The 23031-nt window shown below is 37.8% G+C and overlaps 1 protein-coding gene across 5 annotated transcripts in view; it reads right to left on the bottom strand.

The window, feature by feature from the left end:
* Positions 1-7957: 7957 nt before the first annotated feature.
* Positions 7958-23031, bottom strand: part of ERCC6 (ERCC excision repair 6, chromatin remodeling factor) — an 80103-nt gene continuing 65029 nt past the window's right edge. For all 5 annotated transcript variants that reach the window (XM_079136452.1, XM_079136456.1, XM_079136453.1 and 2 more), the window contains 7 exons: positions 22897-23016; positions 22394-22488; positions 21095-21240; positions 20304-21008; positions 13518-13722; positions 12806-12881; positions 7958-10861 (listed from right to left, as the gene is read on the bottom strand). In XM_079136452.1, the coding sequence (XP_078992578.1) occupies positions 10439-10861; positions 12806-12881; positions 13518-13722; positions 20304-21008; positions 21095-21240; positions 22394-22488; positions 22897-23016 (1770 nt within the window). In that variant the 3' untranslated portion in view covers positions 7958-10438. The remainder of the gene's footprint in view (positions 10862-12805; positions 12882-13517; positions 13723-20303; positions 21009-21094; positions 21241-22393; positions 22489-22896; positions 23017-23031) is intronic.

Genomic DNA, 23031 nt, shown 5'->3' with positions numbered 1-23031 from the left:
ACTGATACTGTAAGTCAAGGGAAAGCGTGGATGGAGGAAACAAAAGTATCTTGAATAGAATGAATGCACTCAGGGAGGACACAGTCCAGCACACCCATGGCAGAACAAAAGACTGGGAAGGACCAAGAACAGAATTCTTAGAAAAGAACAAAATTTTGTAAAATTAAAAGAGAAACAGTAAGGCATGGACAGAATAACATAAATGACAAAATTCCAGAGACTCTGGAGGCTGAGGTAGGAGACTTGGAAGTTCAAACCCAGGATTCGCAAAAGTGAGGCACTAAGCAACTCAGTGAGACCCTGTCTAAATAAAATATAAAATAGGGCTGGTGATGTGGGTCAGTGGGCGAGTGCCCCTGAGTTCAATCCCCAGTACCAAAAAAAAAAAAAAAAAAAAAAAATATATATATATATATATATATAAAATTGAGCATGGGGATAAAACTGAAACATTTTCCCAAAAAGTACAAAGTCCAGTTTTATACCAGTTCTATGATATACTCATATAATCCCTATTATATGAACTCTTTTCAGAACATAAAAAGGTTGAAAATTTCCAATTCACTTTTCAAGACTAGAATAACCTTCACATACTGACACACAGACCATCAAAAAATAAGAGAAAGAAGCTGGGTGTGATGGTGCACACCTGCTGAGGCAAGAGGATCCCAAGTTCAAAGTCAGCCTCAGCAATTAGAGGGGCCCTAAGCAACTCCACTAGACCCTGTCTCTAAATAAAATAGGAAAAAGAGATGGAATATGGTTCAGTGGTTAAGCACAATCCTCGGTACCAGAAAAAGAAAAAAGAAAAGGGGAAAAAAAAGGAATAAACTATAGAGCACATTCCCGATGAACCAAGAGGTTGAAAATCTAATAAAATATTAGCCAATGTTATACTAAAAGCAAAATACATCATGACCAAACAGGGATTCCCCCAACTCGTCCCAGGATTGGGAACATCCCAGGAATGACTGAATGAGTTGATTCAACAAGAAAAGAAAAAAAAAGTTGTACTAATCCAATTCAGAAATTCAGCAAAGGAGGTAAGTACTATCATGTCAGTAAATGCAGAAATGTAATTTAAAAACTTAGCATTCATTTGTAATAAAATTTTTTTACAGGAAAAAATGTTCTTACCTCATTAAAAAGTGTCAACCAGAGACTTAGAGCAAATGTGCATCGAAGAGTTTCTCATTCAAATTAGAATCATGTCAGAGGTGGGGTACCCAACACCGTGCCCGGCTAATGATGGGATGGAAGAACCAGGTGGCACAGTAAGAAGAGAACAGACGTCCAAATATTGAAAAGAAAGAAACAATCCTTCCATTATTTGTGGATGGTGTTTAGTATACCTGGAAGACATAAGAATCTGCTGTTAAAGTATTAGAATTATAAATACCATAATAAAATAGTCATAATACTGCCTAACAACAAAAATGGTAGTAGCCAATGCACCAGTGTTAACTTTTATACCAGGCACTATTTTAAACTCTTAAATTCAATAAGACCAATTGGAGAATGTATTGGTTTCAAATGTTACAAATAAGATTGCCCAAAAGACCTTCTAAACAGAAAAGTTATATAACAAAAATCCTTTTAACAAAGCTGAGATCTTAGTAAAGTTCCAAGTGAAAAAGAAACCAAAAATGGAGCCACTGTAAAGTGCCGTTCCTGAAATCCAGAAGTTTGAATTTAACACCACAGTATGGATAAGAGGATAAGGATATGGACCTGCTTCAGAAAAAATTCAGAGCTGGGGACTCTACACACAGCCACAGTCCTCAGAAAAACGGTAGGTTGGAACAGAATCTACCTCCAGGTACGAAGAAGTTTCTCTGGCCTGGGAGCTTAGTGAAGTACTTTATAATCCCATCCCTCATCCCACACCCACACTCTGAGAATTCATAATGGTATTATTAATATCATTTGGGGGTTCAATTTACATCACCACATGATCCAGAAAGCTGCAAGTCAAGACATTGTATCATCCCTAAAGCAAAGGGAAAGTAAAACACTATTTCCCTGAATGTCCCTTTCTGTTCTCAAAAACCTAGCAGAGTTAGGAGAACAATGAGAGCAAGTTTGGGCTGAAAAGTTCAGATACAAATTATCTTGAAGAACAATGGCTTTCTCTTCTGCACACTGGGAACTAGGGTAAGTTAACATTATCCATAAAAAGCTACTTTCTTTCATGAATGCCAGGACAGTTGCTCCTTGGAATGCTGGTCATACAAGCAAACTAAGCTAAGCTAATGCTGATGTCACTGCTTCTGCAGCCTAACATATAAAGCCTCTCTCTCAGTGGGCACAGGTGCAGAACTGAGTGTGCTGAGGAAAGGGCACTTATCACTCATCCAGCCTGCCATCACTGGACAAAACACCATGAGGGAGAAGTGGCTCTGCTGGCAAAACGCTGTGAGAGACTGGGGTGCTATGTCAGCCTGTCACCACTGAACTCTTCTTGGGGCAGTCCCTGATCTCTTGTAAGTTTCCCCAGTAAAACCATATGTCTCCTATCCTGTCTCTGGGCAATTTCTTTGACTTGTCTGCAACCTGCCCTACTGCCCTAGCACAACTGAGCCGTGGATACAGGCATGAACAGAAAAATTGATCTCAGACTGATAATACCCATGGGACATAGTAAATAAAAAACCACACTGGTCAGGCAAGGCTTATAGCCACAAATAAGTCCCCCTGGAGATGACTCATACCCAACAACACTGGAAACACACAAGAAAGCGATCACCATGAGCAAGAGCCAGAGACATGGCAAAGAGCAGGTTGCTGGCCCAGAACTTCCGCTTGTACAATAATCTGACACAGATTATAAAACAATGATTTTGATTATTGCAGCCACAAAATAAAAATTCAATTAAAAAACAGAAAAACATTGTGAGACAAAATTGGGAAGTCTCTCAGGGAGAGAGAAGCAGCTTTAGAAATAAACATAGTTAGAAAATTGAGAATTCAATGACTACTTAGGTTAGAAAGAAATAGTTCCAGAAGAATGAAAGAAAATGGAGAGAGACAATATTAAAAAAGATAATGCCTGCACTTTTCTAGAAATGTTGAAAGATATGAACCCTTAAGTTCAGGAATCATAAGTTTCATAGAGGATAAAAATACATCTGCACAAAGCAGAAAGAAAATGCAGAATACCAAGGACAAAGAGATGTTATCCACAAAGACACAACTTTAAAAACAGACAAAATGGAGAAGTTTCTGAAAAAATGCAATCATGAAAATTGAAAGCAATATTGAATGCCTGAAAATACTTTTGAAGTGTACAATTCGATGGCCTTTAGTACAATTCAAAATGTTGTACAATCACCATGTCTATCTAAATATTTTCATCTCAACAAAAACGAACCCCAAACCCAGGAAGAATTGCCCCTCATCTGCCCACCCAATCCTCTGTCAACCACCAATCTGCTTTCTGTTTACAGAATTCCTGTACTGGACATTTCATGTAAATGGACTCATACAATATGTCATCTTTTGTATCTGGCTTCTGTCACCTCGCCTGTTTTCAATGTTCATCCATGTTGTAGCATGTATCAGCACTTCATTCCTTTTGATGGCTTAGTAAAAACTTCACTGTATAGATCGATACATTTTTTTTATCCATTCCTTTGTTGATTAACACAAGTTATTTCCACATTTGGGCTATTGTGAATAGTACTTCTGTGAATATTCATATAAAAGTATTCCTGAATACCAGTTTTCAGTTGCTTCGGGAACATTCCACTGAATGAAACTGTTGGGTCATATGGTAATTCTGTTTAACTTTTTGAAGAATCATCAAACTGTTTTTCATAGTGGCAGTCCTATTTTGTATTCTCAATAGCAATGTCTAAGAGTTCCAGTTTTTCCATATCCTCACCCACATTCATTATGTTTTGATTTTTTAAAAATTTTATTACAATCATCCTAAGGAGTATCAAATGGTATCTCACTATACTTTTGATTTTCATTTCCCTGCAGACTAATGATGTCAAGCATCTTTCATGTTCTTGGTGACCATTTGCATGTCTTCTTTGGGAAATTAATCAGATTCTTTTTTCCAGGGGCAATTTACCACAGAGCCACATCCATAGCCCTTTTTTTTTAAATTTCTTGTTTTTGAGACAGGGTCTCACTAAGTTGCTTAGGGCCTCTCTAAATTGCTACAGCTGGCCTTGAACTTACGATTCTCTTGTCAGTCTCCCTGGCCACTGGGATTACAGATGTGAGCCACCATACTCAGTCAGATTCTTTACCCATTATTTTAAATTTGATTGTTTATCTTTTGCTGTTGAGCTCCCAATTTCTCTTGCACCCAATGTTAATTATATATTATCAACCATATTGAGATACAGTTCACTTACTGTCTAACTCACCTGTTTTAAAAGTACTCAATAGTTTTTAGTGTATGCAAAGATATGTGCAACATTCCCCACATCAATATGACAATATTTTCATCCCCTAAAAACAAAATTAAAAACCCTCAACCTTCTAGCTAGTCCTTCTACCCTTCTCATCTCACCACTCCTCCCTACGCAACCATTAACCTATTTTCTGTCCCTATAGATTTCCCTACACTGGACCTTCCTAAGAATGGAGACATGTATTGTGTTAAGTAGTCTTTGATGATTGATTTTAATCACCTACCATTTCTTTTTTATTTCATCAATGCTGTACCATATAACCAGTCCCTCATTGCTTGTTGGAGCTGAATAGTATTCCTTTGTATGAATGCACCTCCTTTTTATCCATCTCACCTGTTGATGGACATTTAAGTTGTTTCCCTTTTTGGCAATTATGAATAATGCTGCTGTAGACATTCATGTACAAAACTCTGAATCTTGTTTTAACTTCACTTTTGTTTATAACTAGAAGTGGAATTTCTAGATCACAGAGCAACTCAGTATTTGAGACACTGAACTGGCTCCACCATTTTCCATTCCTGTCAACAGCGATGTGGGTTGCATTTTGTCTATATCCTTGTCAACACTTGTTACTATCTGACCTTTAAATTTTAGTCATCATAGTGGATGTGAAATGGTATCTCATTATGGTTTTAATTTGTATCTTTTCATATGCTTATTGGGGAAATGTTTATTCAGATCCTTTACCCATTTTGAAAAAAGGGACTTTCTTATTTTTGTTTTTTGCAGTGCTGGGGTTCAAATCCAGGGCCTTGCACATGCTAGACAAGTGCTTTATCACTGATTTATACCCAAGCCCACATTCTTGATTAAGATTCTTTGTTGACTTCTTCTTTTCTGCCCCCTCTTGAGTACTTGGAATGCTATCCCTGCCTTCCGGCTTCCATTTCCCCCACACCCCACAGAGGTCAGCTTCCAATCTTACTGAAGTTGCCTTTCCACTTTTCATTTGCTGCTCAAAATTTTCTTTGAATTCAGCATATATACTATCATGTCTGTGGGTCCCTTTGCATTTACTATTTACTTGGAGGTCACTGACCTTCCTGGATGTTTTTCAATAAATTCAGGGAGTTTACAGTCATTATTTTTTTCTTCTTTCCCTCTTGTTCTTCTTGTAAATCCATTACATAAACACTTAACGGTGTCTTATTGGTGTACTTGGTGATGTTTCACAGTTCTGTATGGCTATGCTCATTTTTCTTCTTTTTCCTGATTTTTGGATAACAGTCTTGTCAATGCAAGATGATGGAATATTTCTCCTAATTAAAATCCACTGTTGACCCCTCTACTGCATTTTTTATGATCATTTTTAACTTCAAGAATTTAGCTCCTACCACTTGGAGGTAAGGGAGTTGAGAAATGCTGACAAGGCATTGTACCTCCCAACAAGGTACTTCATCCCTTGACTGAGCTGAGAGGGAGCTGTTTTCTTGAAATACATACCTGGAGCTTCTGGGTGAGGGGAGCATTGTGTCTCAAACATCATAGACACATTGTTCCTACCAAGGTTTAGATTTTCTTGAATAAGTATTACTTCATTTGCATATGCTTTTAGGATGATTTCCAAAAACATCAAATGTTTGTGTGTTGTAGAATGTTGTTTTTACAAATTTCACTGATTGTTTGACTTGTGGCTTGTGGGTCTACAGAGCCACTCACACTGACATTTTGGTAATGGAAGTCGAAGGGATATTTTGATGTTGGAAAATTTATGTATTTCACCACACTAAGAGTGATATTAAAGGTGAAGATCTGTACAATTTTATCAATTTAACAGAATACACAGCTCGGACTCTTTCCCATTAATTATATGATAGTGGTATATAATGTAAAGGTGGTTTTATAAATCAGGAAAAAAAGGATGAACTTCTTACCAGTCCCTCACAGAATGTAATTAACAATAAAACTTATGAGAATGTATTCATGACCTTAGGTTAGGGAACAGCTTCTTAAATAGAGACAAAACATAAGAAGACTAAATTTACTATATTTAAAATTTTAAAACTCCTGAATAATAAAACTCACAAAGTAGTATATGGATGTCCTAATCTCCATATTTTTATGTATAAGTAAAAAAGAAGATCTCCAACCCAAAAATCTATAAAAATACCCAGGGATAAGCCTAATATAAAATGTACAAGATTTTGACAGTTATTAAAATTTTATCCAAGAATATAAAGGACTTAAAATGAGGCCCATCATGATGCTAATGGGGAAAATTATATTACTTATGAAGAAGTCTATTATCCTTAAACTAATAAAGTAATACAATCCCAATCAAAAGAATAACACAATTTTAGTGGAACTTAATAAGCTGATTCTTCAATTCATTTGGAACTGAAAATGCACAAGAAAAAGACATCAAAGAGGTAAAAAAGGGAAGAAGGACTTGTCCGCAGGTGGCAAAATATGATGTAAAACCAAGTGACAGTGTGAAGAGTGTGGGAAAACAGACATCTAGGTCCATTGTCTAGCAGTAAATGATATAGTATATGATGAATTGAAACTTGGAATTTCAACTGGGCAGAAAAAAGAATGGACTATTCATTAATAGATGAAGAAACTGCCTTTCATTTCTGTTTGGGGGAGAACCCCTAAAAAAATTAATAACTCATAAAAACCCAGGCAAATATAACATGAACAGGCGTGGTACAGCAGAGATCTACAAATAGTCAATAAATATAGAAATGTTTGATTTTACAGTAATCAAGGAAATTCAAGTTAATCCAAGGTTATTCTCAATCACAAGATTATCACAACCACCTACTAAGCCTGAGCCTATCTATCTCCTGCTGCCCAGGATGTGGAGAAATAGGTTCTTTCAATGGACTGTGAATTGGAGGTAACAAATTCACTACATCCATTAAAAAATTTTAAACTGTATTCTTTATAACATAGCAATCCCATGAAAGCATAGTTATAAGAATGAAAAGATGTCACATATATAATACTATTAAATGCAATAAGGATGATATATTCCATTAATATAAATTATAGATAATAAACAAACCAGGTGCTGTAATAGGCTCCAAAATATGGTGGTTTATTTCATTATTAAGTAACCGATCAAAGAGTACAGTTCCAGTACTGGCGACCAACTTCTTCATCCTCAACACATGACCTCTCTTGAGATGCCAGGGCGTACTGAAGCTACCATGGGCATGCCCGCCAGCAAGAAGGAAATGTCAAGGCGAGCGCACACTCCAATCCTTACTGAAGGCTCTACCTGGAAGTTTTACATCCCACTGCCCAAAACTTCATCATTTGGCCATATTCAACTGTCATGGAGGCTGAGATATATAGTGAACCATGTGTCCAAGTAAAATTCAGGAATATTATTAAAGGAAGAAAGGGGAAATTTTATGATAATTGTTTCATAAATGCATGGAAAACAGCCTGGAAGAATACACAACAAACTTAGCTCTGGAAAGGGAGTTAAGATTGGTGTGGGGGTTGGGAGACAGCATGAATATTGCTTGAAATTTATAACAGTGATTCATGTAATGACTAAGGAATTTTAAAAACTTGACAAAATTTAAAATCCTTTATTTGTATTAATACATTCAATACATTAAATCTATTTACACTGTACAAAGCATTTAATGTTCCAAACATTAACTTTCATCTAAATGAATAAGTTACTCTCTATTGTTAAAACCTTTCCACTTACAGCATTGTTCTCCAAGGCCTCCACCCTGGAGGCATAATGACCATGTTTACAGATCACAACACAACCTACCCAAGATCATGGTTTGTCAGTGGCAAGACTGGAAAGAGGATTACCTTGCACTTACTGCATCACACTTTTATTTTTTGCTTAAAGAGAAGGATACACCTTCTGTAGTTCAATATAATTTAGATTCAGACTCTATAGGTAGGATGCCCAAATGCTCCACACTAGTGAACCGGGTCAGTACATCACCCTGAGAACGAGTAGGGGTGCGGGTGCAATTTTCTTATAGGCTAATGATTACAAAAATAACAATAAAAAAGCCCCCCAGAAGCAAACTAATGATAAGTTTTGACTCTCTGACTGAGTCAAGTACTCAAATTTAGGATTTACTGAGTGGTTTAAAAATAGATAATAACAGCAAAATGAAGAAAATAATATAATCTTCCTCCCTTAATTTATATGAATCCAACTAAAAATAAACAAACAAAATGAATATTCCGGAATCCAAAAAAGGAAGCAGAAAATCCTGATGGGAACATGACTCTGCTAAGGGAAGGGAACCCTGGTTTAATCTATCTAAAGAAAGAACAGAGAAACGCAAACCAGTGTCTTCCCTCCAAAGCCACATGCAGCCTAGTAGAGGCACTCCCTGCATAGATTCCTCTTTTCTGGGTTGCAGGAAAAGTAAATAGCAGGTCTGGACACAGCTGCCCACTTAAGCATGAGTCCCATTTAAGAGCACTGCATGGGAGGAAGGCAAAAAAATACAGAGAAATGACAGAGAAAAAATAGCAAGCCCCAGAAAACATGTCTAAGCAACAGACTACAGTGTGATGGCTATATAAGAAACTTAGGAATGCATGGATTCAAGAAAAAAAGACTTCAGAGATGAAATGATAAAGTAACTATGAGAAGGAAACAAGAAAAACAAGGCTGAGGAAATAAACTGAGGATTAAGGCTACATTATCACAGAAACCATAAATATAACAACAGACTTCTAACAGTCTGTATGAACAGACTCAGCTGAAGACCAAACCGCTAAAACAGGAGAGTATCACAGCAAATGCCAGCACAAGAGGTGAATACAATCAGACAGACGATGACTCATAAAGAGAGAATGGTGCTCATATCTAAAACAGCACCCTCAGCAAATCAAGCTCAACAAATTAAATGACAGATCTTCAGACACCTGCTAGCAAGAGGACAGAGAGCACTGTACTGTGGTTACCTCATGGTGAGGAAGGTGTTCCTGGTAGTGGTCTGCCCTCTTGTGTGCTCAGGTGTTCTTTCATGCATGTACTTTTGGTTTCACTTGGATTTTCCTTTTTTTTTTTTTAAATGATAATACATTTTATTTTCCTGAAACTAATAGTCAGAATAGGGAGAAAAATGTACTTAAAGTCAGAGTAAAACGAGTACACTAAAACTTTCCACAAATATCTGCCTTATTATTTATTACCAGGCTTTCATGCTTTACTAATAAAAATGCCCTCTGGCTAGGGATATAGCTGAGTGGTAAAGCGCATGTTCATCACCTGTGAGGCTCCAGGTTCAATCCCTGGCTTCCAAAAAAAGGAAAAGAAACCTACCAATTTAATGATATTTTTTAAAGGAGGATTGTTTAAAGGCGATTAATGTGGTGTAATATTGAAATATTATCTTTTCGTATATGGCAAATGATAAATTTAAAGATGTAAAAGTTATGCATCAAAATGCTGCTGTTATCGGATATCAATAAACTGATTTATTGAACAGGTTGACTGAATGTAAGATATGTTTCTAGCACCGATAAAAAGAATTGAGATTTCTATTCTACAAACTTCAAACAACTTTTCTTTTTTTGGTACTGGAGATCTAACCTAGGGGGGATTTATATTGAGCAACATCCTCAGCCCTTTTTATTTTTTACTTTGAGACAGGGTCTCACTAAGTTGCTGAGGCTGGTCTTCAACTTGAGATCCTCCAGTCTCAGCCTCCCGAGTCACTGGCTCTATTCTATAAACTTCCAAATGAATAGTTATATGCTCCATGACACCATCTTTTGGGTAAAGGAACAAATGTGCTCCAAGAAGCAACAGTTAAGTCCCTGATTTTAGAACACAACTCATAATGAAAAAAAAAAAAAATCCATCCAAGTATTTTTCTTTTAATAGCATTATTAACTTCTCAATTCTGGAGAAGAGTTTCTTCTTTAAAGTTTTAGGTATGAGGTAGATACCATTTTAAAGTAAACATAGGGACAGCCAAATTTCCTCGACAAACATGATTATTAAGCACAAGTTAGTAATCACACACTTCCAGTGGAAGATATGACTGAAAGTTTAGGAACAATGTTGTTCAGCAGTACTCTGGCTTGAGTTTCCAAATTCCTTCACCTCGAGGAGTTCTATGAAAAGTGCACAGATTTCTCAACAGTTCTCGAAAGACACAAGACTGTGACACCGATAGCTTAGACTCAAATTCCTGCAGAATCTCCTGAGTGCTGGCCTGGCCATCAATGTGGGCCTGAAAAGCAATGAAGTTCCTCATTTCCACCAGCAGGTCATCATGTTCTGTAGAGAGCAGCATTGGGGCAGAAGCCTCTGGCAGGTGCCCGCTTTCACTCTCTAACCGCTCTGGGAGAATTAGGTGATTTCTTGCTCTCATTCTGGCCAAGAGTGAGGAAGAAGCAAGGGCTCCAGAAGAAGACTCTGAATCTTCTGCTTTTCCACTGAAGTGATTAGGGCCATGATCTTTTCCCTCCTTGTTCATGACACCATCCTGCGGAAAGAAGACCACACTGCAATGATAGATGGAATTCTAGCTTATACCCCTACCTAGATCACCAAAGGCTGAGGGGGTCACAAAATAATTCAGGTGCCAGGTAGTGAGGTAATGGGGGAAAGAATGAGACTCTACATAACACTAAGGGAAAGGAAGTGGGTCAGACATCTGAGTCCATTCACAGTTAAAGAATATTTCCTAAAAAAAAAAAAAAAGTATATGTATGTATGTATGTATATAGATATATAAATATGCACATATATGTATTTATATTTATATATAAAGAGGAAAAAACAAAATAGGCCATTCCATGGGTTACCACTCTGCACTCTGCATGCAAGAGCAGAGGGAGGCAGAGTAGAAGGGCAGTCCTCCAGGCAGTGATCCTAGAAGACCTCCTGGAGAGGTCCAGCCACTTTCTGTGGCTGGGAGTCTTATCCTGTTCTTTCTTTCCCGTGTACCCTGATTGACACTCAGTGGGCTAAGAAGCAATATCATAGCTATGCTTTTTCTTCACTTTTAAGCCTTCTCACTCTTTCCTACTGAGAGAGAAATTTGGGAAGAAAAGGAGGGATACTGAACATCAAAGGAAAAGTCCATTCGCCACTGAAATGCAGAAAGCAATCATGAATAATTGCAAATTCCTGGGTGGCATGCTCCTGACCCATGCACTTGTTAACATTAAGAGCAATGTGCAAGTACAGGGAAAACTGGTATGAAATTGTGTAGTTCCATCCCAGATCCACCTCTAGTCCAGCACCTAATCACCAGCCCTCTATGAATATTAATACCCCACGCCAAGAGGTTGCTGTCTCTCCCTCTGAAGATAGCCTGCATTCTCCCTTGAATGTATATTCCTTGCTTAATCCCAAAGGCATCTCTTTTGAGATTTCCCCCATTCTCCCTTGAATTTGTATCTATTTTCCTAAATAAGCCTTTGTCTGTGCCTTTGGCATGAGCTGCAATTCTTTTCTATCACGTATGCCAAGAACCCCGGTGGTCCTGAGTCAAGTTCTCTCTGGGAACTCCCTGGATCCTTCTTTGGAGACAGGACTTCTCCCTTGACACTACCTTACACCTCATGTGAATTTCCTTAAAACAATACAAATCTAACCTGGAAAGGGCCTCAAACCACTACTCAAAAGCACACAACATGGGAATTCAGAAGGTTCTCTATTCCTAAATGTGCATTAATATTAATCTAAAGCTGGGATCTGAACCTGGGAATTTTTAAGTTTTATCATTAACACAATGCTTAACCAGAAAGACAAAGAATGTTGAATGGTGGTGTTTGACCCAGTTTTCTTCTTACTGAAGCACTTAGGGTATATGGTGTGCTACAGAACAGGGAGAGATGAGCACTCTACCCTGGCAGGTAGTCAATATAAACACAACACTCAAGGTGGTTTTTTTTGTAGCTTCATTCTAAAGGGTGGTGGTCTCTGGAGCTGGCATGTTCCCTCCAGGCTGCCTTCTCAGTGACACTTTTACCCCTGAATTAATTTCTGAGGGCAAAACAGATACTGTCACAGGTCTTGTTTTTTAGGAAGTCAGCTAGCTCTTTTAGATTCAAGAGAAAGGATATCACAAATTAGAGCCTACAGTGCAAATATCAGGTGTCACTGTACCAGCAATAACCATTTTCATATCTGGAATTTGGTGAAATTTTCCTGGCAATTCAATCAAGAAAGTCTTATACATTAAAAGCAGACAAGTCAGCTGAGCGTGGTGCCCCATGCCTTTAATCCCAGCCGCTCTGGAGGCTGATGCGGGATTGCCAGTGCAAGGCCAGTCTCAGCAAAAGCAAGGTGCTAAGCAACTCAGTGAGATCCTGTATCTAAATAAAACATAAAATAGGGCTGGGGATGTGGCTCAGTGGTTGAGGGCCCCTGAGTTAAATCCCAGTACCAAAAAAAAAAAACATACAGGCTATCCTATTACCTGGCATTTTTCCATTGGAGATGTTGAAGGACGCTGCACAGGGAGATTAGAGTTCTTTTTCTGACCAAATCTACTCCTAAGTAAGAAAAAGAATCACAGTAGATAAATTGTTAGTTTTTGTGACTTAAAGATCAAAATACTTCTTTAATACCTAAATTCTTCCTGGAAAAATTATCAACATCAAGGTTATCCCTCCAAGTTATGTCATTTCTGGTTTTCAATCTGTCTGCTTTGATTACTCCCCTTTATTTTATTGGTAAGTAACTGCTGCATCTTAGAATAAGACCTACTCAGTATCCTCATTCAGCACACAAGAGCAATTACATTCGTATTTTAGGAAGGAAAATTACTCTACAAGGGCAAACTGAAGAACATAGTAATTACTAATTGGTGTAAGTTGGCTAATCATCTTATTAAAATTTAATCATTATTCTGAATCTTGCACTATTTTTAACATTACCACCTTTCAAATAAAACTGATCACTTCTTCTTCCCCTGAAATTCAGCTTTGGAAAGCAGGGAATGAAAGTGAGGAAGAAGATAAGACAGTGGTATTGCCCAAGTCACCCACACTGGTGGACACAATGCTTCCCTAAGGGATTTCCTGTTACTGCAGATAAGCAAGCAGATGGGCATGTTCACTTGCCCTCACTTTTCTGCTAGTCTTCACTGTTTGATCTCGTTGCAAACATGGCACAGAGCATTCTCTTACTTTATTCCTGCTGGTGCACCTAAAGTCCCCCTGTGGCCAGTCCAGGTAGGGACTCCAGACATTGCCCCAAGACACCGTTGACGTGAGAGTCTCAGGGCTTTCAAGGCATCCTGGGCCACTCGGTTGGCTTCTGCCTCCACCAGGACATAATCTGGGCTGGCCCCATCTATGATGGCATCGTGCTTCACCACGCTGTGCACACCCACTGATAAGAACAAAGAAAACAGCAAGAGTCATATTTCAGTTCATATATAGGATACTATTCTCCTCTATAATAGTCTAGGGCTGTGGGAGACAGACAGAACATCTTCAGCTACTATTTACCAAGTGGCTATTAGGACTCAGGCACTTCACAAATGCCACGTCTATTCACAATCACTACTACCCTATGAGGAAGAGTCATTAATTATCCCTCTTTTAAAATAAATAAGGAAAATGCTTCAATCTCAATTTTAATATTTACCCTCTCCCCTGCTACCTGGAAGAAAAGCAAAAACCTATAAATAAATTCTTCAGTGAGGAGAAAAATATAAACCAGAATTACAGAATTTCTAAAAAATTAATGATTATAAAAATGCTATGTATCAGAATCACTGAGATACATTTAATACAGTGATCAGTGGACAATTTCGTAGTCTTGACACTTATGTCAATAAAGAATAAAAAGTGAATTAAATTTCCAAGTTACAAAAAGAAAAATCCTATATGATAAAATAAAATTTCCACCAAAATAAACAAAAACACCAGGAAGAAAGTAAAAATTTTTAAAAAAAGGTATAGAACAACCACAGATCCAGTTTAATAATTCAAAATCCTAGCTTATTGAAAAGACAAAATTGACAGTTCACTAGCATGGCTTTATCAAGAGAAATAAAAAGAAAAATAAATTTATGGAATTATAAATGATAAGGGGGAAATTATTATGGAACAAAATGAATTTAAAAAATCATTAAAACAGTATTTTGTGCACTTGTATGCAAACTGGAAAACTAAACAAAATAGATAATCTGTAAGGAAAATGGACCAGCAATATAGAATGGAGAAAATTATCAATGATAAATATAGCACAAAGAACATAGATCAATATTATTTATGAACATCAATGAAAATATACTAAGTACAATCCTAGGAAATAGAATCCCATAGCAATCAGAAATAATATATGATGACCAAGTAGGGAGCATTCTAGAAATCAAGGATGATTCAAGATTAAGAAATCCATTATTTAATAAACCATATTATGACATGGGTTTCAGTATTATCCATAGATTTCTACAGATGCTGCAAAATGACCAAATTCAACTTCCATGTCAGATGAAAACACAAAAAATTGGGAAGTGATGTGATATTTCCTTAATATAATAAAACATACTTTATCTGTAACACCAGAATCTTACTTCAGTAGTAAACACTAGAATGTTTCCACTGAGAATGGGTGTTACGATTTGGATGTGAGATGTCCCCCAAAAGCTCAATGTCAGACAAGAGGATCTGATGGAGAAATTATTGGGTTATAGCCTTAACCTAATCAGTAAATTAATCCCTAATATGATTAACTGAGTGGTAACTGGAGGCAGGTAGGCTGTGGTCAGAAGAAATGGTTCACTGGAGGCATGGCTAGTGGGTATATATTTTGTATGTAAGCTGGAATCTCTTTCTTGCTTTCTAATCACCATGATATGAAGTGGCTGCTTTCCTCTGCCACTCTCCCGCCATGAAGTTCAGCCTCACCTCAAGCTCCAAGGAATGGAAATGGCCTTGTATGGACTAAGACTTCTGAAACCGTGAGTCCTCAAAGATACTTTTCCTCTTCTACAATTGTTGTAGTCAGGTCCTTTAGTCTCAGCAGTGAAAAAGCTGACCTAAAACAGAAGTTGGTACCAAGAGGGGTTGTTGCTGTGACTAACCTGACCATGTGATTCAGAAGCTTTTTAAGCTTTCTGGAATTGGTGGGAGGAATTTTGAGATGCTTAGCAGTGCAAGCTGGAAATGCTTTAGGTTGCTGTAAGTGGAACTTAATGGCTGATTCTGGTGGGAGCTCAGTAGACCAGAATGCCAATAGAACTGGAGACAGTGAGGACAGCACTCAAGAGGGTTCAGAGGAAAAGGAGAACACTATTGGAATTTGGAATAGAGGCCATTCCTGTTATGTTCTGGCTAAGAAGATGTCTGCATTTTGCCCGTGCCCTGAGACTTTCTGTGAGGCTGACTTTAAAAGTGATAGACGACTTTTTTTTTTTTTTTAATTAAAAATCATAAATTTACATAGGGCAATGTTGTTTGATAGTGACAGACTTCTTAATCTGGTAGAAGAAATGTCAGGTGGTGGCATGAATATTGCTGGTGGCTTTTAGCCAAATTTATTGTGATAATCAGGAGCAGAAAACAGAGCAGAAGATTTGGAAAACATTGACTTGATAGGCTGGAGGAAAACCAGGACTAAGGAAGTTGCAGTTGTTAAAGACATTATAGCCACTCAAGAAATGCTAAAGACTTTGCCCAGAGACAATAAGAAAGATAGCTTGAGGGCATTTCAGGAGCTCAAGGGCGTAAAGGTGAAAATTCTCTTAAGAAGAGACTAGTGGAGCACCCTTCTTGCACAAGAGGGCCTAGGAAGTTTGTTCAACATACTTGGCCACCCAGACACTCAGAGGTTGCTGCAGTAAGGGTCCCTGGAGGCTTGGCTATTGCTGGAGATGGCAGCAGACCTTGGCATCAACCACATGGTGCTGGTTCTGCAGGGATGCAGGACGCTGGAGTTAGGGGGTCATGGAGGCTTCCACCAAAACTTCAAAGGAAGGCCTGGGAGGCCATGCAAAGTGCAGCATGGTCAGAGTTCCTGCAGGCACCCCCTGAGAGTCAAAGTGTGGAAATGTGAGGAGGAAGACAAAGCTACAGTGGAGACCCCCAAGTGGAGACCATAACCTTATTATGGTTTAGATGTGAGGTATCTCTCAAAAACTCACATGAGACAATGCAACAAGGTTCAGAGAAGTGACTGGGTTGTAAGAGTCTTAATCCAATCAGTGAATTAATCCCCTCATAGGGATTAACTGAGTGGTAACTGAAGTGGAAAGATGTGGCTAAAGGAGGTGGAAATTGGGGTATGGCTTTGGGTATACATTTATATCTGGCGAGTATAGTCTCTCTTTGCTTCTTGATCATGTGAGCTGGTTCCCTCTGCCACCCTCTTCTGCCATGATGTTCGGCCTCATCCCAAATCCTAAGGAATGGAGCTGGCCTTTTATGGACTAAGACCACTAAAACTTTGAGTCCCCAGATAAACCTTTCCCCCTTTAAAGTTGTTACAGTTGGGTCCTTTAGTCGCAGCAGTGAAAAAACTTGGCAAAAAACAAGCCTTAATCTAGGCACTAAATTAATCCCTTATGGATTAACATGGGTGGGGTATGGCTGGAGGAAGTGGTTCATTAGGGGTATGGCTATACGGTATATATATTCTGTCTGGAGAGTGGAGTTTCTCTCTCTGCTTTCTGATCACCACGTGAGCTATTTTCCTCTGCCACACTTTTCCACCACGATGTTCTACCTCACCTCAAGCCCCAAGGAATGGAGCCCGCTGTCTATGGATTGAGACCTCTGAAACCATAACCTCCAAATAAACTTTTCCTCCTTTACAATTGTTTTGGTTGGGTCCTTTAGTCCCAGCAGCAAAGAAAGCTTACTAAAACAATGGAAAAGATAAGATGTCTTTAGCACTTTACCATTTTAATTATTAGGGCAGTAAGAAAAGCAAACTCAATTAGAGACATAAAATGAAAAAGTAAAAAATATTTTGCATTTTTTTTCTTTCTTTTTTGAAGTGCTGGGGATGGAACCCAGGGCGCCTCATGCATGTTAGACAAGTGCTCTACTACTGAGTCACATCCCCAGTCCTTCTTTTTGAAGTTTTTAATGATAACACACCTAGAAAACCTAAAGTATCAATGACAAAACTTTAACAATAATTCAGAAAAGAATGAAACATAAAAATTAATGTACAGAAAACTATAAGCTTCCTATGCACAAACAACAGTTAGTTAAAGGACACAAGGGTGGGAAAAAAATAACAGAATGTAAAATGAGAATAAACTCAAGACACACATAAAGCCTACATAAAGAAAACTTAAAAACATTCCTGGAGGACATTTTAGGCCTGAACAAATGGAAAGGCATTCCTTGCTCTTGAGTAGAATGACTTGAGATAACCTTGCTCCCTGTTCTAATTTATACATTTAGTGCAACCCCAATAAAAACACCAAGAACCGCTTTTATGAAACTAGACAAACTGATTCTGACACATGAAAAAATAAGCACAAGTAGCTAGGAAAACACTGAAAAGGCAAAGCTGTGCTTTAACCAACAGTAGACAGACAGTACAACACTCTTGAATTCTAAATGTGGTGCCCAGGCAGGAATAAACAAAACAGGGAATTAATCCCCAATCCACAAAGGATTCGACTACATATGGAAATGCTCTATAAGATAAAGGTGGCACCTCAAGTCACTGGAGAAAAACAGATTTTAAAAGATGCTGGAAAAGGTCAGGAGTTACTTGATCCAAATGAATTGAAGAGGCTTAAATGTATTTTATTTAAAAAAGCCACATAAGTAACGTGGTGAAACATGTTACAAGTCCAAGAAAATGTGGTGAATTCCATTATTATTTAAGTGTAGAAAGGGTTTTCTAACTATAACTCAAATTAATAACAGTAAGACATCAGTCAATTTGATTACTTTTTTTGTTTTATTTTTCAAGGGGCTGGAGATCAAACAGAGCCTTGCACATGCTAGGCAAGGGTTCTACCACTGAGCTATACCCACAGTCCTATATATTTTTTTTAAATAACATATTCACAAATAAAATTACCATAAGTAAAACAAGACAAACTGTGAGGAAATACACGCTATATGACAAATAAATCAATAAATAGGGATATTTGAGTTAATAACCGTGATTTATTTAAAAAAAAAAAAAAAAAAAACAACTCTTTAAAATCAAAGGGACACAAAGGTCAAAAACCTGATTTAGGAAATGGGCAGAAAACATAAACATACAATTCGCATGGAAAAAGATGTAAATAGCTCTATAAATATTCAGTTTCACTCAGTGAAATAAAATGAGGCATCATTCTTCAAACTTTAGATGGCCAAAGTTAAAGGTTGAACAAAAATCTCTTAGCAAGGGTCGGGATAGACACTTACACATTGCTGGTGACAATTCAATTTGATATAAACCTTATGAATGGGGTATAGGACATTATCTCAAAAGAACAAAAAAACCCTACATATGTGTTTACCTTTTGATGTAGCAATCTCACTTCTACGAATTTTCTCTGAATATTTTATCTCTAATAGTACTAAAGTATATAGGTTATGTTAGTTTTTTGTCACTGTAACCAAAATACATGATAAGAATAACTTAGAGGAGGAAAAGTTTATTGTGGTTCATGGTTTCAGAGGTCACAGTCCATGGGTGGCTGGCTCCAAGGCAGAAACATCATGGCAGAGGAAAGCTGCTTAGCTTGCAGCAATAAAGTAAGGAGCCACAGACAGACACAGTCCAAGGACACATCCCCAATGACCTATTTTCCCCAGCCATGCCACACCTGCCTATTATTACCACCCAACAGTTGTTATCAATGGATTCATCCACCCATGAGGTTACAGAGCTCATAATCCAATCTTTTCACTTCTGAACATTACTGTGTTGCCTAACATGTAAACTTCTGGGGGGACATTTCCAAATGCAAACTATAACCTGAGCACAGTATCTATCGTAGAGTTATTTTTAAAAAGCTATCAATAATCTAAATGTTCAATTGTAAATAAACTATGGTATGTTCACGTAACGGCAATAAAAAAAAAGTAGGAAGCTTTCTATTAATGAATATGAAGTGAGATAGGATGTACGAAATTTTCAAAAAAAGTTAACATAAGATATAGTGGCACCCTTTTGTATCAGACTAATATGTGCTACATATTTTGACACAAAGAAACAGTAAAGAAAGAGTAAGAAACTCGTGACTGGTAAGGAAGGGATGGAATGAGGAGGGGGTGACAATTTTCTGAATAATATCTTTTTGTAGCATTTTGAACTTTATAACTATATTAATATATTACATACTCAAAAAGTAAAATAAAATAAACAAGGATGGGGGGACCTAAAATGGATACAAGTAGAAATAAATTAACCTGTTATCAATCATGACAACAGAATGAAAGAAGAGAAAAAAAGAACACAAGAAACTTGACCACAGTGTGTTGACTAAAAACTCCCAACTAAAGACAAAAATAAAAATAAACAAATATTGAACTCTACTTAGTATGGCTGTCTTTTGTGGGGATACATGTTGTGAATTCTAAAGCTACTGTATATTCTAGGATTGAGAAAATAAGTCAAGATGCTGAGAATGAAGGCCAATACTTCTTAGTCTAAAAGAAGAGTCATAAGTATGGAAAGGACCCTGTGTTGTTGGCTGAAAATCAGATAAATACAGCATGTAAGAAAATTGACTATTAAAGTTCAGACACAACATGCCTATTTAAAGCATTACATCCCACCTGTAAGTGGTTATGTTTCCCAATGTTTCAAACTCCTCTAGGTCTTCAGAAAAGGGAGTAAATACAATTTTCAGAATGTCAATATAATTTGAATCTAAATTTTAGAAAGAAAATAACTCTGGTTGTGAGCTCCCTCTGTATCATCAGTTAAAGGCTGCCATACTAGAAATGGCTTCCTTGTTCTCTGATCCTAGCACCTGTTGGCAAATGCATCAAAAGTATTACCTGATTTTTTGAAAAGCTTTTCCAAAACATAATCATCACTGCTCCGTCCCTGGGCCTCACTTGCAGGCTCAGTGTCTCGCTTGTGGTATTGCCTTTTCTTCACCAGGTGTGGAACTCGAATTCCTTCAAATTTGGCATCTTTCCAATGCTTAGAGTTCTTGGGCTTTGGCTGCTGCTGCAGATGTTTTTCTGAGGTCTTTTCTCCTGACACATCATGATGTTTTGTTTTCGACTTGTGCTTATAAAAATGACTTTCCATTTGTTCATTTTTCCCAAGAGGTTCTGTCTGAATCTGGCAGCTTTCTCCTTTATAAGGACCTTGCTTTTCATCAAGGCTTTCTTCACCAGATGGCCTAGATATTCTGCCAATTCTTGGAGAATCTGAACAGTCCTTATTTCCACTGATCACTGGTGGCTCCTCCTGTCCAGACACTGCATTTGTCTCTTCTTTAAGCCCATCACTGCTAGTTATGTTACCACTTGTATGAGGATTATTTCTTGTTAAAGGATCACGTTCGGTAGAAGTTTGTGTAGTTCCTTCAGTTCCTGTTGCGTTAGATTTCTCTTCAGTTGATAAGGCATCATTTGCAGATGTATCAGAATCAGGAAGTTTTCTGCATTTTGGAATGTCACTGTCTGTTCCAAAGGCTGATGGAATCTTTTTTTTTAAATGGCATTTGGGTGTCTGAACATCTGAACCAGTTCCTTAAAAAAAAGAATACAGCCCTAATGTTACATTACATCATCCATATAAAATTGATCATTCTGAATTAATTAACTTTATGTAATACCTGCAAAGATAGCACTTGTTTCAGTGCTCTGGGATGCATCAGGACTAGTAAGAGTAAACAGTTCATAAAGATCATTGGATTTGAAAAACCGCCTTTGTTTTGGATCTTTCAGTACTCTGTTTGTCAAAAACTGCTTGAAGATTTGTCTAAAAAGATAAAAATTATACTAGTATGAAATGGTTAGATACTTCAAAATTTTAGTTATAAACAACATGAGAGAGATATACATAAATAGCTAAATCATCCACCAGACTTTCTAAATCATCTCCCAAACTTTCAGTCTTAGAAAATTACAAATTTGGAAGTACATATGAATTGATCTTCCATGACTTATAGAATTTAAATTTGAAATAATACCTTATTATTTACATCCAATGAGTTTTTTCAACCTCCAAGATTCAACACATTTCAAAAAAGATTTTTCATACACATTCATGCAGCTCACAGCTTCTCAAAGTTGCAAGATGTTGATCCCATCCCCTGCCCTGCTCTGACCCTCCTGTGATGGGTTCAGGAAATTGACCTGGGTTTTGCAAAGTCCTGACTCTACCTGTCCTGCCAGTTCCCACTTGCTGGTCTACACTCTGTGCCAAAGCCCCATACTATTGTCCCTCTTACACGGTCAACTCCAGAAAGCAGGAGGGTAAACCCCAGGGTAAACCTGTCTTCCCACAGTATCCAACTCATCCTCAACCCTCCAAAACAGGGCTTAAGGACATGGAACATTCTAGGAATGGTCCAGGGCAGGATGGAGAGCAATATCTTCCCCTTAGGAACTGTGGTATAGCACAAGAATGAACTCTCCAGTGGGTGGCAAGATCTGGACTCTACTTTTGAAGTTTCCATTGCTGAAAACCACTGCATTCCAAAGAAAGTGGGGAAGGAACAGGCATCCTGTCAACTTCTCTCCACAGGGAATCTGAGTCAAAGACCTACACTGATCACACTTGAAAGGCATGTGAAAATGCCAGTGTTAGTTTTAACTCTGCTACTTTTCACAATTTTTCTAAAAGGGGAATACTACAGCAGGTAGAAACAGTTCTCTCAGATAACATCAAGTTTACCAATAGTGGTCCTTGAAATAGAATAAGGTACAATTTGATGATAAAATTTGAAGACACTTTTAAAAACTCACAAGCCATTTAAGCTTATTTTGATGTCAAAGAAAAAAATAAAACAGAAGAAAAACTATATCCCTTAAGTTATAGCAATTACTTTATTTTTAAAACAATATTTTAAAAATACTCCCTGCTCAAAACCCTGGGTGCAGTCAAAACTTAGGCAGCCATCTACACCAACCGATGGTAAATCTTCTCTTCAATCGTGCCTGCCATCAGAAGTCTATACACAGTCACCTGCTTCTTCTGGCCTATCCTCCATGCTCGCTCCCGGGCCTGCAGCAGAGACAGAGATCTCAATGAGGACCCTTCCCCTGCAAGTGCTGACTAGCTGCTCATTGTCTTCACTTCCAGAGTTAAAATTTTGGCTTCTTAGCCACACACACCTATAGGGAGATGAACAAATCAGTTGACAAAAATAGAACCAAGAAATCTAGATCTGAAAAAGATCCTAATTTTGCTTGTGCTCTTTCTACCCCATATCTAGGAATGGATGCTGTTGTATACTGCTAAAAACTCCTCTAGTCCATGTGACCCTAAAGGATGTGCTCATTCATGTGAAAGAATAGCAAAAGACCAAAATTTGGACTGTGAACCAACTAGAACATCAAAGAATGATCACAAGTGCTAACCAAGAAACTCTATTTCTACTAATACATTTTGGTTTTAAAGTAAAAGACAGACCTGTGTATCAGTGCTTGGGTTCCAGTCAGGGTCGTAGATGATGACTCTGTTGGCCCCAGTCAGGTTGACTCCTATGCCTCCCACCCTCGTGGTCAGAAGAAACACGAAGATGGATGTGTCCTACAGTAAAGTCAC

Source organism: Sciurus vulgaris (assembly GCF_902686455.1).
Source record: "Sciurus vulgaris genome assembly, chromosome: 4".
In the NCBI taxonomy this organism is placed as follows: Eukaryota; Metazoa; Chordata; class Mammalia; order Rodentia; family Sciuridae; genus Sciurus; species Sciurus vulgaris.
Note: the sequence above shows the minus strand (reverse complement) of the source record. Positions and strands in the feature narration are given on the sequence as shown.